Source organism: Boleophthalmus pectinirostris, unplaced genomic scaffold, assembly GCF_026225935.1.
Source record: "Boleophthalmus pectinirostris isolate CB_2022bp ecotype Guang Dong unplaced genomic scaffold, ASM2622593v1 HiC_scaffold_17, whole genome shotgun sequence".
Lineage (NCBI taxonomy): Eukaryota > Metazoa > Chordata > Actinopteri > Gobiiformes > Gobiidae > Boleophthalmus > Boleophthalmus pectinirostris.
This window is the reverse complement of record NW_026571115.1, coordinates 8,342,716-8,361,620: the sequence shown is the minus strand read 5'-3', so window position 1 is coordinate 8,361,620 and position 18,905 is coordinate 8,342,716. Positions and strand designations below refer to the sequence as shown.

The window sequence follows — 18,905 nt, the reverse complement described above, 5'->3', positions numbered from 1 at the left end:
ATTCCATTACAGGTGTTTTTGTAGCTTAAAAAAAAAAGATACCTTAAGAAACATGCATTCTTACTATACATGGCTTCACCTCTGACCTGTAACTTGGCTTTTTGATGCCACCAGATTGTCTCCATATAGATAAGATAATGCCAAAGCAATAACATCTCCATGCCGACAACCCTTATTGAAAACATAACAAATAGTTATATATTTAACTTTTATTTAACCAGGAAAGTCCCATTGAGATTAAACTAAACTCTTTTTCAAGGAAGTCCTGGCCAAGACTAGTCAGGCTGGTGCCACCTAGTGATTCCGCTCAATTTCATGTCTCTCCAGCGACTAGATCAGGAATCAGAATACACTAGACGGTTCGCAAAAACCCCAGAAGTGCGAGTTCGGGCACCAGCCAATCAGCGAAGATTCATACATTCTGTGTTGGAAATGATTCCCGAGATCGAGGATTTAAAGTCAAAACAAAGAGAATGTTTGGTGAATTTTATCAAGGAGAAAGACGTTATTGCCCTTCTTCCTATGGGATTTGGGAAAAGCTTAATATACCAGTTAACCCTGTTAGCGGCACATTAGATACATCACGACCAAATAGCAGTGATTGGTTAAATTTAAAAAAGTACCCGCCTACTGTCAAGCAAATGAATCCTAATGCAGTGAGGTCAGACAGTTTCTACAAAGTGAAACCAGCTGATGAATCAGGTTAGGCCAAGACCACACCACAGATACAAAAAAATAAGCTTACATTTAGACAATTACAACAATTTCTTCGCTAAAAACAGTTTCAAACCATAGATCTCATTTCCAGAGCTTTAACGTTCATTTAAATAAACTTGTTTGAACCAGCCGTTTTATTGCTTTCTACTTTTAAATACTATGACTCAAATGTATTCCTGAGCATATACCGATTCAAATTCTATTTTTAAACGTATTGAAATGGTTGACTCATTCATTTTATAGATCTGCTTCTGGGGGCCACGTTTTCTTGGCAGGAAACTCTTCTGCAGAAACTTGTACACGTGAAGGTTAATCGAGAGTTATCTTTCAAAAAAAACACCTAAAGCCAATGGGGATGAACTCATATGAACAGGCCCGTGCAGGACTCCTCGTAATGTATGCATAATCGTTTGAGGTTTGGTCTATGCTCCAGTCTCTTTCAGTTTGAATTTAAAATGACAAAGAGAGCATTTAGCAGTGCAGTTTTAACATATTCCACTAATAATTTATGTTGGCTTCTTAACAAATGCAGTGACCAGGGCTTAAACATGTCTAAACTCAAACTCAAGTCAACAATCTGAACTAACTGGGCTAAGACAAACTGGGTAATCAAGTACTACACCAGGAAACAAGAGCTCAACTACTGGGTTTGTTCCGGTAAATGCAGTGACAAACCCAGGACTAAACAAGGACTTAATCAGAACTAAACCAAGATTGAACCAGGACTAAATACCAAGCTGAAACCTGGACTTAACCAGGTCTTCACTAAAATTAAACCAGGACTAAACCAAGATTAAACCATGAGTAAGAGTAATGAAGTACTACACCAGGAAACAAGAGCTGAACTCTACTGGCTTTGTTCCAGTAAATGCAGGGACTAAACCAGGACTAAACCAGGACTAAAATATGACTAAACCAGGACAAACCCAGTACTAAACCAGGGCTAAACCAGGACTAAACCAAGACTAAACCAGGACAAACCCAGTACTAAACCAGGGCTAAACCAGGACTAAACCAGGACTAAACCAGGACTAAACCAGTACTAAACCAGGGACTAAACCAACTAAACCAGACTAAACCAGGGCTAAACCAGTACTAAACCAGGACAAACCCAGTACTAAACCAGGGCTAAACCAGGACTAAACCAGGGCTAAAACAGGGCTAAACCAGTACTAAACCAGGGCTAAACCAGTACTAAACCAGTAGTAAACCAGGACTAAACCAGTACTAAACCAGGACAAACCCAGTACTAAACCAGGGCTAAAACAGGGCTAAACCAGTACTAAACCAGGACTAAACCAGGTCTAAACCAGGACTAAAACATGACTAAACCAGGACTAAACCCAAGACTAAACTAGGGCTAAACCAGGACTAAACCAGGGCTAAACCAGGACTAAACCAGCACTAAACCAGGACTAAAACAGGGCTAAACCAGTGCTAAACCAGTATTAAACCAGGACTAAAGCAGGACTAAACCAGGTCTAAACCAGGTCTAAACCAGGACTAAAACATGACTAAACCAGGACTAAACCAGGGCTAAACCAGGACTAACCAGGAACCAAAACAGGACTAAACTAATACTGTTTATTCCTGATTTGGTCCGGGTTTGGTCCCAGGACTCATCTAAATAATAATAAGAAAGTCTGAGGTTTAATAGTGAGAATGAAAACCATGCTTCATACTAAAACAGGCGTGGACTAAACCAGAACTAAACCAGGACTTACTCGGGACTAACTCAAGACTAAATCCTGACCAAACAAGTTTTATGGGTTTTTTTTTTTTTTTTGAACGCCTCTTAGTCGCAGGTATCAGATTGGCTCCTGTTCCGTTCTTGAACCTGAGGTTTAGAGAAAACAGAGGCACGTGTCAGCTCTGACTCACTGTCATCAGTCACAGGGTTTATCTTTACAAGTGCTCACGTCACTTTCCAAAACTCAGATAACAAACCCGGTAAAGATAATTAATGACGCATGGGTATTTTCTATGGAATAATCTTTAATGACCAAAACGAAACCAAACACTAAGGAGTTATTGATAATGCAATACAAGACCAACTATGAAATTGTTTTAAAATACATTCAAGAAAACAAATGTCAACTTTAAATAAATCAGTTATGTAACCCTTACTTCATGTTTATCTAATGCTAATAATTTGGTAATATGTTTTAACTATTTAACTGAAAAAATACTGTGTATACTGTAAGGTCAAGATGTAATTGTGGGTCTACCTCTTATAACAAACATACATTTCCCATTATTTTAAACATCATTTTTAAAGCTCAGACAGACCTACAGGTTGTAGTAATTAATTTTATTTTCAATTTAAAATTTTTCACATAATTTTAACTATGTGTATTAAGTCATAGTTTTCCATCAAGCAGTTTTATATTAATTAAAACAGCAATTTATTTTAATCATCTTAATATAGACAGTATAGATTAAAATACTTGTATAGCACATTTAAACTAATCTGAGTGTAAACTTGACACAGGGTCGTGCAAACTAAACATGATCTCGTGAGCTTTTTCCTCATGTTTTCACATTTGGATTGAAAAAGTACTGGCGATTTACAGTTTTTGAGACTGCATAGTCCCAAAAAGAACAGCTACAATGACAGCAGAAATATTAAATAAAGTAAATCAAAAATGGTGAAACTAAAATTGGGAAATGAATTGCACAATGTGTTTATTATAGCTTAAATAATGTTAAAAATTCATCTCGTAGATCCAATCTCGTGTCTCATCTCATCCTGTAGAAACTGTATCTCGTCTCAGCCCTATACGCTGTAGTAACTAACTTGTTATAATGAATTTAAATACTATATAATAACATTGTTATTTTCCATTTCTTTTCCAGGTTTCAAGAATCGACGAAGACAAAACAAAAAGAACTGTATCCAGCAATGAATGTTTTTATTTTATTTTTATTTTTAATTTTTTAACACAAACTATAGAGTTTGCATGTGTTTCGTTTTCCTGGTTGATGTCACTCCAGCTGATATGAGACTCTTTATCGCCTTTGTGCTTTTGGGCGTGGCACTGTTAAGTCACCAACAGTTTGATCACATGACTTCCATCCGAAAGGACTGGTTAAATATTAGCTCGGCGGGATGGGAGCGACCACGCCTGAACATACGGTTTAAGCCCATTGTTTTTCTGTGTCTTTTTTTTACAAACTTAACTTATTCCATGCAAAGTAGTGTTTTGAATGATGACTTAAGCATACACCTTATTGCTGTCTGTATAGTGGGAAGGTTAGAACAATGATGGAGATTTAACCCTCAACCTCCAACCCAACCTTGTGCATTTTCTAAACTGAAATAATAACGGCATAATGGTAAATACAGATAAATGTAAAAAATTTTAGTTTTTAAACTTCATTTTGTTTCCAATGAGACTTTTAAGCGCTGGAGCTCCCTCTACTGTCAAAAACGGGAACTAACATTTAGAAAGTAAACAATTGAACTCCTTCAGATAATAACGGCATAATGGAAAAGATAGATAGATAGATAAATAGATAGAGAGATAGTTTATTAATCTCGAAGGAAATTCAAAATGTGCTTTCCTAACTTCATTTTGTTTCCAATGAGACTTTTAAGCGCTGGAGCTCCCTCTAGTGTCAGCAACGGGAACTAACATTTAGAAAATAAACAATTGAAGTCTTTCAATTAATAATCGCATAATGAAGAAATATAGATAGATAGATAGATAGATAGATACTTTATTGATCTAGAAGGAAATTTAAAATGTACTTTCTAAACTTCATCTTGTTTCCAATGAGACTTTTAAGCGCTGGAGCTCCCTCTACTGTCAGCAACTAGAACTAACATTTAAAAAGTAAACAACTGAAATCCTTCAATTAATAACGGCATAATGGAAAAGATAGATAGACAGATATTTTATTAATCTCGAAGGAAATTCAAAATGTACTTTCTAAACTTCATCTTGTTTCCAATGAGACTTTTAAGCGCTGGAGCTCCCTCTACTGTCAGCAACTAGAACTAACATTTAGAAAGTAAACAATTGATGTCTTTATGCCTGAATGATATGCAAAAAAAAAAATCAATTTGTTGTGAGCTGAAATATAAATGTTATCACTTGATCAATCATCATAACAGTTGCTCGGTTGGTGGTTTGATTCCCGTTGCACTCCGTTGCTGTGTCCTTGGGCAAGACACTGCACACTCCTTGCCCCCAGTCTTGGATAATACACTAATAATAGACTTGAGTTTGTGGACGAACATGATTACGATTGTTGCGTTAAACTTACTCCAGTTCTAGGAATCCTGTACTTGCTTTTGGCACCTTTTATTTCAGCGAGCAGAGCGTGTACCTGTCCCCAAATCTTAAAAAGTGCTTTATTTTATTGTATGTAGCAATCAAAGGAAGGAACGAAAGAAATTCTGAGGTGAATAGTTGAGCCTTTATACCAGGACTGAATAGACTGCGTTCACATAATGGCATAACATCCTTGGGGAGACAAAACACACAAAATCTTTTCCTTTCTCATCATTTCTACTATAAAAATACATGTCTTATAGGTGCATTGCTTAACTTTTCTCGTGGGAGGTCCTCCAACTGCTTGTCTCTGTGTGGATGGAATTGCTTTAACTGAAGTGTTGCTCAGCATAGGCATTAAACTGACCTACCTTGCATTTATCAAATTATGAAAAATCGGTACCTAATGTGTGACTTGCCACCTGCGTATCTCCATGGGGATAGATCAGTTTAATGCAACATTGTGGAACATTACAAGCATCACCAAGGAGCAGAGGTGGGACCAAGTCGTTGTTTTGCAAATCTTCAAGTCTTTGACCTCAAGTCTGAATCAAGTCCCAAGTCAAATACAACCAAGTCCAAGTCGAGTCTTGAGTCACTGGTCCAGAAGTCTTAGTCAAGTCCAAGTCATCTGCTTTGAGCTTCAAGTCATTTCAAGTCTTTAAACCACAGTACCAAATATAGCTTAGATTTTTGCAATTTATATGAATTTTAAACTAAACTATTCTTTAAAAAAGTCATGGTATATTTATATATGAGTATTTATAGAGTATACAAGAGTTCTAGAAATTAATTTAGTTAATTTGTCCTTTTTAAATGTCTTGAGAAGATCTTAGTATGAATAATTACGGTCAGAACAGAAAGAATTCAGATTTAAAAGTGCTTCTCAAGTCTTCTCAAGTCACAGACCTCTAGTCTGAGTCAAGTCCCAAGTCAATGACCTTCAAGTTCAAGTCGAGTCCCAAGTCTTAGTCCATTTTATCAAGGCAAGTCTCAAGTCCTAAAAATAGTGACTCAAGTCTGACTCAAGTCCAAGTCATGACTTGCAAGTCCCCACCTCTGCAAAGGAGACAAGACTGTGACAAAAAAAAAATATCCCCCAGCAGAAAAGTTACAAGTTAACAATTCTCAATTTAAAGCCCATTTTGTACTTGTTACTTTAAATAAATATTACTCCAGTACAAAAATATTAAGTAAATGTGTAATAAAACTACTCTTAAAAATACAAAAAGTATCTTAAAGATGCATTGCTTAACTTTTCTGGTGGAGGGTCAGTTAAATACTTTTCTCCATGGAGATGTTATTCTTTTGTCTGTAATGTTTCACAGTATGCTATTAAACATTACTATCTTCATGGAGACCAAACCAGACCAAGTTACAAGTCAGATCTGTGGAGAGGCAACCCTTCTCACAGTCAGAATGCCTGTTGTTGTTTTTTAGGTATTTTTGAGCTATAAAACCAGCTGTAAATGAATAAATGTAATGTAGAGATGTTTAATGTCACACTGTGGAACATTCCAGGCAGAGCAATAACATATCCATAGTGCACCTTTAAGTAAATATATGCAAACTAATTTCAACTCTTTGACATTGAGCTGAAGTCTGCAGGCAGCAGGTGTGACCTAGAAGTACACGGGACAGGTAGAGGTGAGTGCTGGTTACCGTGGCGACAGGAAAAGTGATCAGGTGTGTTTTGGGGGCGGTGTCACCTTACCTGGGACCCTTAGAAACACAACAAGACGGCGTTGTACAGGCCGTGAATAATGCAGCGCGAGAAAGAGGCCCTCACTGTGTAAACCCGGACTATCAGCATGATCTGAAGCACTGAGGTGTGTTCAAATACTGGAAAAAAACTATGGAAAATGTGAATCCTTTGGACAACTTGACATGTAAATAAACTTTTGTAGTAAAGAAAGTAAATAAAAAGGATTAAACAAGTCACGTGTGTCCTTTGAATGTCTTTTTATATACAGTGTTCGAGCATCAAATTGTTTTTGTTGTCATCATTTAACCAGAAAAGTGTGATTTTTGTAAGAAATAAGATTAATATGGAAAATATGTTAACCCCTCCTTACAAATGATAAGTTTATTTGTTTGGATATGAAAATGTGAATTGTCCATAGATTTATACTGATAATTTGCAGTGACACAATGCACACAGCCAAAAAAGTTTTATTTTAAGATTGTCTGAAGTTTACAAAATAGATGTGAATGACACAGAAGCCTGTGATCAGTCTGGGAGTAAATGTCTCCCACAGATGAATGCTGTCATTGTATAAGCTGTTGTCGTTGTGTAAACTGTATGTGTTGTTCCTTGGGCAAGACACTTTACCCACTTCGCCCCCCAGTGTCTGTGCACACTGGTGTATGAATGTGTGTGTGCATGGGTGTGTGCATGGGTGAGTGGTTCCTTATTGTAAAACGCTTTAAGTGCCTTGAAGATGGAAAAACTCTTTACAAAAATATAACCATTTACCATGACCTTCAACTAAAAAGGTGAACGTGACTAACCCGTATCCATGGAGACGATCCAAGAGGCTAGGTAAAGAGCTAGCTATGGACATCTGAGATGGCTACAGGCATTTTGCACTACATGTGTCACCAAATGTGGCAGAGGACCTTCCAGAGGAAATACTTCCAGACCTTCCAGAGGAAACAATTTGAGGGAATGAACCACTTCATCAACAAAAGAAACACCAGAGCAGAGTAAGCGTGAGGCCTTTCCTGTTGTGTTCACGTGGCGCCCCCTGGAGGCTGCTGTGATGCAGAGGACTGTTCTTCCACAGGATCTGCTGACCCTCCCTGACCAGTCCTCCTGTTTAACTGCACTGAGTCCTGACTGAGACACAAAAGCCACTGAGGCGTGCAGTATAAAGTTGTAAGTTATGTGAGACTGCACAAATCTCACCATTCAAAAGATATAATATTTTCTTGTAACTAGTTAATCACAATGACAACTGTCCTAATTTCTAAAAAAATCATTTTAGGTGCCTTCTTGACTGCGTCCATATTTGTATAATTTGTATAAAGTAAAACGAGTCGTTTTGATTTGCACTCTGGCAGGAAAATATTGTGTAAAATGATCATGCTTTTGCTCAGCTCTACTCCCAGGAAGTGCTAACCTCAAAACCACAACTCACTGACACACGCTAACAGGAAACACACAACACAACAGCATTTGATCTCTAAACGTTTCTCAACAATTCTAACCTACAACTCTATTATCATTTTGTATCATATAAACGTATGTTTGCAAGAGGGGGACTACAGTGCCATCTAGTGCAGCAGAACTCCCAGCTATCAATAACACCAACACAGAGTTTAAAAAAAAGAAGTATGTTTAATAATATTGTTGTATAATAAAGATTTTAAATATATACAGAAAATAACTTAAATACAGTAACATGATGAGGTACATAGACATGGTGAAATGTTGTTTAAGCAATAAAATAAAGCAGGTTTTGTACAGGCAAACACAGTACAAGGCTGATGTGAAAAGACGCAATATTTGAAGTTTTATTTGATGAGGAAGAGGCTGGATGCAGTTTCAGGGCAAAACAACGGACAGACAGCAGTCTCCAAAAAGTACAGCTTTCCCAGTCTGCAATATCTGTGTTCAGTCCTGGTTAGTCCTGGTTTAGTCCTGGTTCTGCTTGGGTTAGACCTGGATTAGACCTGATTTAGACCTGGGTTAGAAATAATAGAGGTTAGTCCTGTTTTAGTCCTTGTTTAGTTTGCTGGTAGACATGGTTTAGTCCTAGTTTAGTTTTGGTTTAGACCCGAATTAGTCCTTGGTTAGATCTGGTTCAGTCCTGAGTTAGTCCTGGTTTAGTTCTGCTTGGGTTAGACCTGGATTAGACCCGGTTCAGTCCTGAGTTAGTCTTAGATTAGACCTTGTTTTGTCCTGATCTAGACTTGGTTTAGGTCTGGTTTGTACAGCTCGTGAGGGGTTTTCCCATATCTGCAGTAGCATCTAGTTGTGGTACTTTAGACCTAAACCTAACCCTGTTTCAGACCTGGTTTAGTCCTTTGTTAGACCTGCTTTAGGCTTGGTTTAGATCTGGTTTAGTCCTGGATTAGACCTGGTTTATTTCTTAATTTTTAGTCTTGTTTTAGCTTTGAGTTAGACCTGGTTTAGTCCTGGGTTAGTCCTATTTTAGTCCTGAGTTAGGTCTAACTTATTCCTAGGCTAGGTGTAGTTTAGTCTTGGTTTTGACCTATTTTAGTATTGGTTTAGTCCTGTTTAAGCTTTGAGTTAGGTCTGGTTTATTCTTGAGTTAGTCCTGGTTTAGCCCTGGTTGAGTCCTTCATTAGACCTGATTTAGTCCTGGTTCAGACCTGGTTTAGTCCTTTGTTAGACCTGCTTTAGGTCTGGTTTACACCTGGTTTAATCCAGGATTAGACCTGGTTTATTTCTGATTTATTCCTGTTTAAACTTTGAGTTAGGTTTGGTTTATCCTTGGGTTTGTCCTGGTTTAGTCCTGTTTGAGTCCTTTGTTAGACCTGGTTTAGTCCTGGTTCAGTCCTGGGTTAGTCCTGTTTTAGTCCTGAGTTAGATCTAGTTTATTCCTAGGTTAAGTCTAGTTTAGTCCTGGTTTAGACCTATTTTAGTTCTGGTATAGTTCTGGTTTAGTCCTGGTTTAGCCCTGGTTGAGTCCTTTGTTAGACCTGGTTTAGTCCTGGGATAGTCCTCCTGAGTTAGCTCTAGTTTATTCCTAGGTTAGGTCTAGTTTAGTCCAGGTCTAGACCTATGTAAGTCCTGGTTTAGTCCTGTTTCTGCACAGTTCGGCAGTAATCAACAACAAAATTTACAATATGAGTTCCTGTGATTTGAAAAAGCAAAAATAAAACATCTTATTGGAGTGACAGCCAAACACAGGAGAGCATATGAAATGGTCGGGAGTGAAAAGTGCATACTGTATAATTATCTTGACACTTGAGGCTTATATAAAGAGTCATTCAGCTTGTCATTTAAATCTGCGCGTGGGGAGGTGGAAATAGACTCCATAAGCTCTCCTCAAGATGGCGTGTGGTTGATGACTTTTCTTTTCCGAATTGAGACCATGTCATAAAATGGGTCCTTGGTGATGCTGGCCCTGTGAAGAAAACAAAGAAATCACATTCATTTTGATTTCAAATTCCATAAACTTGATCAAAATGTGACCCCAGATACAACTGAAATCAAATATAACTTTTATTGATAACAAATGTAATGTTCATTTATTTGTAGTAACAGTGGAAAAGATCACCAAGACGCTTATGTTTTAATTTGGAGTTTCAGAAAAAAGAAAGTCTCTCATTTGGGTTGCCAGTTTCGATGCTGAAAAATCCAGCTGATTTAAACTCTCTCTGATCTGAGCGGTCAGTCCCTAAACCCCAGCTCCTGCAGCCAGTCGTGAATCAGTGCTAGTGGAACCTCTGCAGCTCAAGTTGATTGAGAAGAACTTGTACGTGTCCTCAAACTGCAGGTTAAGGTGCTGGAGACTCCTGGGTTAGAAATAGTATTGGGTTAGTCCTGTTTCAGTTTTGTTTAGTAGACCTGGTAGACATGATTTAGTCCTGGGGGGTATTACATCAAAGTGGTTTAACAAATCCAGGTTTATCCTGAAATCTGAATTATAACTGAATCTAGCTCCATTTTAAGCTTAAGCCTCAAGTCGTCCCATGACGGAAATAAGGCTGGATCAAACCAAAGCTAACTCAGACCAGAAGTTTAAGAAGTTTAAGATGCGCTTTGTGTGTGCTCGCGTTGACTCTGAGATGGCCAGATCAATGGAGCAACAACATCTGGGAAAATGGGCCAGAAATTTGATGTTTTTTATGATCCAACTAAATGAGAGAGGAGCCACTGTGCGCACAAGTACAGTTTGATTTAGGCCAAGGAACTTTTGCAGTCATTCTGATCAGAGGAGCGAGAGGAAAAACATGACTCCCCCTTCTCTCCCGGTCGCTCCCCCTCCTCTCCTGGTCACTCCGCGGGTAGAGAAGAGGCTGGCTGTGTAGATGCCGGGAATTAAGATGTCTGACCCCTTCACATGTCGCTTGCGTAGGAGCGTTTGGACTGTAAAAGTCTGAAGCGACACTTTAAACTGTATCACACACAGACAGGTGTTCTAACACAGGTGTGTGATGTGTGTACTGAAAATTTGTACTAAACTGTTTTTTTTAGACGTTCTTGGAGACAGAGCTAAAATAATCTTGACCTAGTTTGTTTCTGGGTGCTTGTTACTGGGGCAGCTCAGCATCTCCTCTAGTTAGTCACTTTGGTAAAACGAAACTGAGGCTTTGACAAACCTGGATTGCCCAAATAAGCCAGGCTTTCGCTTTAGCTCGCTTCATGGAATACCCCCCTGATTTAATTCTCCAGGGCTTTAATTTGTTTAAATTCTGAGTTAGTCCTGGTTTAGTTTGGGTTCAGTCCTACTTTAGACCCAATTTAGTCCTTGGTAAGATCTGGTTAGACCTGGTTTAGTTCTGCTTGTGTTAGACCTGGATTAGACCTGATTTAGTCCTGGATTAGAAATAGTAGTGGGTTAGTCCTGTTTTAGTCCTTGTTTAGTTAGGCCTGGTAGAAATAGTTTAGTCCTGGGTTAATTCTCCAGGGCTTAGATTTGCATAAATTCTGACTTAGTCTCGTTTTAGTTTTGGTTCAGTTCTAGGTTAGTCCCGATTTAATCTTTGGTCGTATCTGTTTAGACCTGGTTTAATTCTCTGGGGCTTAGATTTGCTTAAATTTTGAGTTTGTCCAGGTTTAGTTTTGGTACAGTCCTAGGTTAGTCCTTGTTTGGAACTGGAAACTCAAGTTCAGTTTTTGTGCAGACTACATACAGTTCCTTTAAATGACACATAATGAGCCACTTTTGTCTGCTTTTTGCTATATATAATCATAATGTGTTATATTTCGGACATTTTAATATTTCATAATACTGAAACTAAACTAAACTATAAAACTACTTATTCAAAAAGTTTGCTCACTTTCTGAAAACTGCAGTATCATCACAATAAAGTACTGTGCTGCTGCCAGTCAAAGCTAACAGCCCCTCCTGCGGTTTACAGTTCACACTTGTGAGCAGGGAGTTTTAGTTCATTTGTGCTAAAATAGAGACTGAACTCTGACCACTGCTGAATCCTGCCTCCCCGACGAAGAAATAAATTAGAAACTAAGTACAGAGCAGTGGGCATGTATGGGGGTAAGGGGAAACTGAAATTTTCAGAGCAATGGCATCTTGACAGCAGAAGGATAAACATTAAATACTCAAATATGCATAAATCAATCTAAATAAATGTGAAGAAGCTTTTGAAAGTCTATTTTTCATAATGTGTCCTCTTTAATAATAATACTTTGCTATTTTACATTATATATTGTCCTGAATAAATTGTCTACAGTATAAAGTTGTAAATGTCATGAGCATTAAGTGTATTTTACGGTACAGCTCACAAAGTAATTACAATAAAAGATCCTATATGACGCAAAATTGACTCTTGTGAGTTTTTAGTCATGTTATAATGTTGTTATCGCTTCAAAAACATACCTGGAGTTGTGTTTTGTTTCATTCACACATATTTGAGTAATCCTTTATTATGAGTCTTTCTACATCTTTAAAGCTTAAATTCTCTATTCCACCTTGTGATGTCATGAAATGGTAGTTTTCAGATGAACAGCTCCTTTTATCTTTAGTTCAGTATAGAGACTGACTGCTCACTAACGGTCTTCCTCAGAGTGGTCACATGATGTTACTGTGACATGTCCAGTCACCGGTCACTCTGAGGAAGTCCGTTAGTGTGCAGTCAAAACTGTCAGATATGAAAACAAAACTATTGGTCTGAAAAAATAATCTAATAACATAAAATATCAAAAGACTAAAAGGAACCTCACTGGACTATGTGCATGAGATTAGACCAAATCCACAAATTTAGGCTGCTTAAAATGTTTTTTTTAATGCCAAATAAAACATCCAGCACAAATTATGTACAAAAGGCATACATGAATCATTTGTATATTTTACTTTACACTCATATTTAGTTGCGGGACTGCAGTTTATCATCCCACCCGCCCGCTCCCGCATTGAGCGTTCAAAATGTGTCCTGCGCCGCACTGTTTTACGTCGGGTTCCGTGGGAGTGCAGGGCTCTAGTATGGAGTTTAAAAACACAGTGGAGCACTTCCTGTATTACCACATGGCATCACAAATTGGAACAGTGTTTTCTGTTTAAAAGAAGAACTCAGAAGCCTAAAAATGCAGGGTTTGTGTGTTAAACATGTGTGAGACTTCAGGTGTGTTTGTGATGAGGAAACAACATTATAACAAAGATCAGAAAATAGTAAAGTAAAGTAAAGTAAAGAAAAAATAAATACATAAATGAATAAATTGTAAAAGGAAAGTGGCTGTTTTAAAATGATTCTGTTTTGGAAGCCTTTTCTGATTTTAGAATGTTAATTTTATTTAATTTGTTTGAGCATTTTTGTCTAGTTTTACCATAATTATGTTTTAAAAAGGCAAAATTAGCTTCCAGACAGTGAATCATCAGTGAACATGAGCTGCTATGCTAATCTCATTCAGGGTTGTTATGTAACGAGATGGGCCTGATATTCAAATGTGTGTGAATGCAGAATATTTGGACAAACTCATTTAAAGAACTAAGAATAAGAATTTGTCTGTTTCTTTATTAAGTGGAGTTTAATTATGCACAAAAAGAACAACATGTGAAACCATCAGAAAGAGCTTAAATATAAAGGTGCACTATGTAACTTTTCTGGTGGGAGGTCTGCAATCTGCTTGTCTCCATGGTGATGTTATTGCTTTGTATGGAATGTTCCACAGAATGGCATTAAGCGTATCTATCCTGCATTTATTAAAGTGGAGGTGTTTTATGCATGGTAAAAATGCACTAAAAAACTGCATTCTTACTCTGTACGGGCTTGCCTCTCCTCAGATCTGACCTGTAACCCATCACCTTCTTGTTTCTATCTGTAACCAGGTGGTCACAGGGAATAGATTTTCCTACTGCAATGTGTCCTCGAATGCATCTGTGGCTCTAGTGACTAGAAATAGATGTGCACACCTCAGTGTCATTGTCGGAGCTTTCAGCTTGTAGCTGTACATAGCACATGGTAAATGGTCACATTTTTCTATAGCGCTTTTCCACCTTCAAGGCACTCAAAGCACTTTACAACAAGGAACCACTTACCCATTCACACACACATTCACACACCAGTGTACGCAGACACTGTGGGCAAGGTGGGTTAAGTGTCTTCATCTGTGGGAGCTGGAATCACACCAGCCAACCTGTGGGTCAGTGGATCTGACCACTCAACCTGTGATGTTTATGTTGAGAGCTGGGTTCGAACCGCCAACCTTTTAGATCAGTGGGCGAATGCTCTACCAACTGAGCTACTGCCACATGGCACATTTAAGCAGGGAAGCTGTTTTCCTGAGAATGTCTGCTGTTAAAAATCTGCCCTAATGTGTTTGTGGAAACTGGATTCAAGCTGCTGTGTAGAGTTGGTGGTGATGGCGGCCGCTCCTAACGCGCTCCCAGCCCCATGTAGAGTGCTCCTCCTTCTCTTTTCTAAATTCTAGGTACAATCGTTCCTCACTATATCGCAGTTCACCTTTCACGGCCTCGCTGTTTCGTGGATTTTTTGTGTGCAATTCTGCATGCCTTATTTTTACACCGTATGAACACACATTGTGTTCCTCCTCCTGACTGGCTAAGGTTGGTAGACCATTGTTAATCAATCTCTTAATCTGTCTCCTTGTACAGTACAGAATGCATTCAGCCAAACTTACATAAATGTTGGATCTCTAGCAGTGTGATTCTGAAGTGCTGTATGTTTGCAAGTTTTCTCCCTGACAAACTCACAATACTGACGGAATGTTCTGCACCAGAAAAGGCTCCTGCAGTCGCACCCAAAAGGCAGAGGAAGATGCTAACCATCGCACAAAAAGTTGGACTTCTGGACACGCTGAAGGAAGGGAGAAGTTACATGGCTGTGGGGCGCCATTACAGAATAAATAAACTAAATAAGTTTTAAGAAGGACGCAAAAAGGGTTGTAACTGTCCTGTCTGAGAAAAGTGTATCAAGTGTGTGATGAGGGGTTTTACAGCCTTTAAACATATATACTAATTGTAAAAAATAAAGCTGAGTACTTTGCGCGTTTCGCCTATTGTGGCTTATTTTTAGAACATAATCTCCACGATAAACAAGGGACCACTGTAAAGGCCTTTTTGTTGTGTACCTGGGGTGGTAATTGTTAATGGCCTACCTGAAGTTAATCTGTTGTTCACTGTGTAACAGATTGACACTTGATTCTTTGCTTCTTTATTCTTATTCCTAGTGTTGTTTTTTATTTGATGAATGTTGTGGGACAGTAGCTGAGGTCTTGTAGGGAAGTGCAATAAATGGTCTAGTTTGATTTCCATAAAGACAGACAGGTTTAATACCACACTGTGAAACATTCCAGACAAAGCAATAACATCTCCATGGAGAAAAGCATTTGATGGACCCTCCACCAGAAAAGTTACACAATGCATCTTTAAACTATGGGGATCTAGTTACCGCATGAACACAACCTATTCAAGACTGTGTGAATTCTAAAGAGTTTTATTTTCACAATTTTGATGATTTCTGACCTGATGGCGGTGACCCAGGCCTCTCGCTCCTCTGCGCTGGAGGCACTGAGTTTGTAGGACTGATGTTTGCCCTGGACCACCCGGCCTCTGTGCTCCGTCTTACACGCCTTCACCTTCTGAGCTTTGGGGCTGAACAACTCCAGACAAAACTGTGAAAATAAACACAAGAAAATGAAGATAACAGAGGTAGAATTCTCTCCTGTCCAGACAGTCCCTTCTACGTCCTGATCAAATCTATAAAAGACTAGAAGCGGAGCATAGAGCATGAAAAAACTGTCCAAATTTTAGATGATACGACCACAGCCGCTAATTAGTCACATGTCCCTCCTCTGGAAAGTTCTGGTAACATTCAGAGCAAAATATATAACTTCTTTAACCAGAAATAAGTAAAAGTTTGTTGCTCTATTGCTGATTCTGTAAAAATCTGCACTGTTTCTCAGTTCTTTATGTGCACTTTTCTTCTTTTTTTATGTGTAAGCAGCCATGTTTGTTGTTGACGTGACTGGCATGCGTCTCTCTGATTGGTTAATCTGCCTGTCAATCAAAGAGACATGATACACCTCCAGATCCACGCATCTTTGTGAAGTTTTTTTCAAAGTGTGGTTCTGACTGGACAGGTAAGTAAGATTCAGCAGTAGTTTACATAAAAAATATTTTAGAGCAGTCTGAGTCTTCATGGATTTTACGTTAAGGTCAAAATCATAGACTGTATAACAAGTGAGTCAAGTGAAAATTGCTGTTGTGTCCTTAGGCAAGACACTTCACCAATATTGCCTAGTAGAAATGTGGTGTGTGTCAGGGGAATGTCAGTTTGAACAGGTGAGTTTTTATCTGTGATAAGAAGTTCTGGACTAAACCAGGACTACACCAAGACTAGACCAGGACAAAATCAGGACTAAGCCAGTACTAGGTCAGGACTAAATCAAGACTAAGTCAGGATTATACCAGGACTAAATCAGGACTACCCCAGGACTAGACCAGGACAAAATCAGGATTAAGCCAGGACTAGACCAGGACTAAATCAAGCCTAGACTAGGACTAGACCAGTACTAAATCAAGCCTAGACTAGGACTAGACCAGTACTAAAACAAGGTCTAAACCTTGGCTAAGCCAGGACTAGACTAGAAATAGACCAGGACTAAACCAGGACTACATCAGGACTAGATCAAGACAAAATCAGGACTAAGCCAGGAAGAGATCAGCACTAAATCAGGACTAGACTAGTATTGGACCAGTACTAAAACAAGGTCTAAACTACTGCTAAACCAGGACTAAACCAGAACTACACCAGTACTACACCAGGACTACCCCAGGACTAAACCAAGACCACCAGGACTAGACCAGGACAAAATCAGGACTAAGCCAAGACTATACCAGGACTAAATCAGGCCTAGACCAGGACTAGACCAGTACTAAAACAAGGTCTAAACCACGGCTAAACCAGAACTAGACCAGAACTATACCAGGACTAAACCAGGACTCTAACAGGACAAAATAGTTCTGTAATGAGTTCCTGGTGGGAGTTCTTTGTCCGGGCGGGTGGAGTGAGGAGATTGGTGTTGATGGAGGAGACAGAGGAGCAGACACAGAGCGCGGCAGGTAATAGAGGAGCTGATACTGGATGTGGTTTGGAACAGGGACCCAGCAGAGTTGTGTAATGGCATATAAGTCCAGGACTAGACCAGGACTAAACCAGAACTACACTAGGACTTCACCAGAGCTATATCAGGGTTACACCAGGACTAAACCAGGACTACACCAGGGCTACACCAAGACTACACCAGGACTACACCAGGGCTAGACCAGTACTACAACAGAACTAAACCAGGACTACACAAGTGCTACACCAAGACTGCACAAGAACTACACCAGGACAAGACCAAAACTACACCAGGACCAGACCAGAACTAAACCAGGACTACACCAGAGCTACATCAGGACTACACCAGGACTACACCAGAACTAAACCAGGACTACACCAGAGCTACATCAGGACTACACCAGGACTACACCAAAACTACACCAGGACTACACCAGGGCTACATCAGGACTACACCAGGACTACACCAGAACTAAACCAGGACTACACCAGGCTACAACAGGACTAAACCAGGACTACACCAGGGCTACATCAGGACTACACCAGGACTACACCAGAACTAAACCAGGACTACACTAGTTCTACACCAAAACTGCACCAGGACTAGACCAAGACTAAATTAGGACTACATGAGTACTACACCAAGACCAGGACCAGACCAGGACCAGACCAGGACCAGACTAGGACCAGACTAGGACCAGACCAGGACTGCACCAGAACTAAACCAGGACTAAACCAGCATTAAACCAAGACTAGACCCAAACCAGGCCAGAACTAGTCCAGGACTAGACCCAAACTAAACCAAGACTAAAGCAGGACTAGACAGGAACCAGACAAAGACTAAACCAGGATTAGACCAGAACTATACTAGGTCTTGTAGATGATGAGGAGTAACTTGTATTGAATGTGGTTTTGTTCAGGAACCCAGCAGAGTTACATAATGACATATACAAGTCCTGAACTAAACCAAGACTAAACCAGGACTAGACCAGGACTAAACCAGGCCTTGTAGTTGATGAAGAGGACCTTGTATTGAATGTGGTTTTATACAGGCGCCCAGCACAGTTACATAATGACATATGTGAGTGTTTACCGGTTTACTGGAGTCCTGCAGCTCTCGCACACACAGGTTTTCCAATGGGATGATCCCGATGGGGTCTTTGTCCTGGAGGAAGAGGAAAACAGACATGTACTGTGTGAATTCAACGATAAATAATCCATGAAACTGTCTTTTGAGATTCGCATGAGAAAATAAAAAGAGTTGGATTAGAACAGCCAAAAAAGCAAGTCTATAGAGAACAAAATGAGCTGGAGTGAGGTGATTGTAAACGCGTATTTGTACGTTATATCTGTTCAAATCTTCTTACGGTTGTGTATTTGAAGTAGTACAAGCAGCTGTCTGTCAAAATGAACCATCGCCGTTTCCATGTTTTTACTCTTCCTCCTGAAAAAAGAAGAAAAAGAAGAGAAAGAAGAAAACATGAGAGGTTCTGATATGACTTGTCAGTGTAAGATATTGTGTAGAGGGGTGTCAGGATGATTGAGTTAATCAATAAATGTGATTAATCAAGTTACAATAAAACAAAATAAAAAAATGACTATTTTAATGTTTAATGTTTATATTATAGTTACTTTACTATACTATTTTATATGATTTCCTTTATTTTAAGACATGTT

General features: G+C 39.1%; 2 protein-coding genes across 4 annotated transcripts in view; one reads left to right on the top strand and one right to left on the bottom strand.

Moving 5' to 3' along the window:
• Nucleotides 1-4,654, top strand: part of fam83fa (family with sequence similarity 83 member Fa) — a 36,641-nt gene extending 31,987 nt beyond the window's left edge. Inside the window, exon 5 of the mRNA XM_020933131.2 lies at nt 3,574-4,654. Within this exon, the coding sequence (XP_020788790.1) occupies nt 3,574-3,623 (50 nt within the window). The 3' untranslated portion in view covers nt 3,624-4,654. The remainder of the gene's footprint in view (nt 1-3,573) is intronic.
• Nucleotides 4,655-8,401: 3,747 nt separating this feature from the next.
• LOC110167802 (cytohesin-4-like) overlaps nt 8,402-18,905 on the bottom strand; it is a 47,325-nt gene continuing 36,821 nt past the window's right edge. For 2 of the 3 annotated variants that reach the window (XM_020933186.2, XM_055152853.1), the window contains 4 exons: nt 18,596-18,672; nt 18,322-18,393; nt 15,629-15,777; nt 8,402-10,090 (listed from right to left, as the gene is read on the bottom strand). In XM_020933186.2, coding sequence (XP_020788845.1) covers nt 10,012-10,090; nt 15,629-15,777; nt 18,322-18,393; nt 18,596-18,672 — 377 coding nt within the window. In that variant the 3' untranslated portion in view covers nt 8,402-10,011. The remainder of the gene's footprint in view (nt 10,091-15,628; nt 15,778-18,321; nt 18,394-18,595; nt 18,673-18,905) is intronic. The other variant, XR_008632069.1, reaches the window with a different exon arrangement.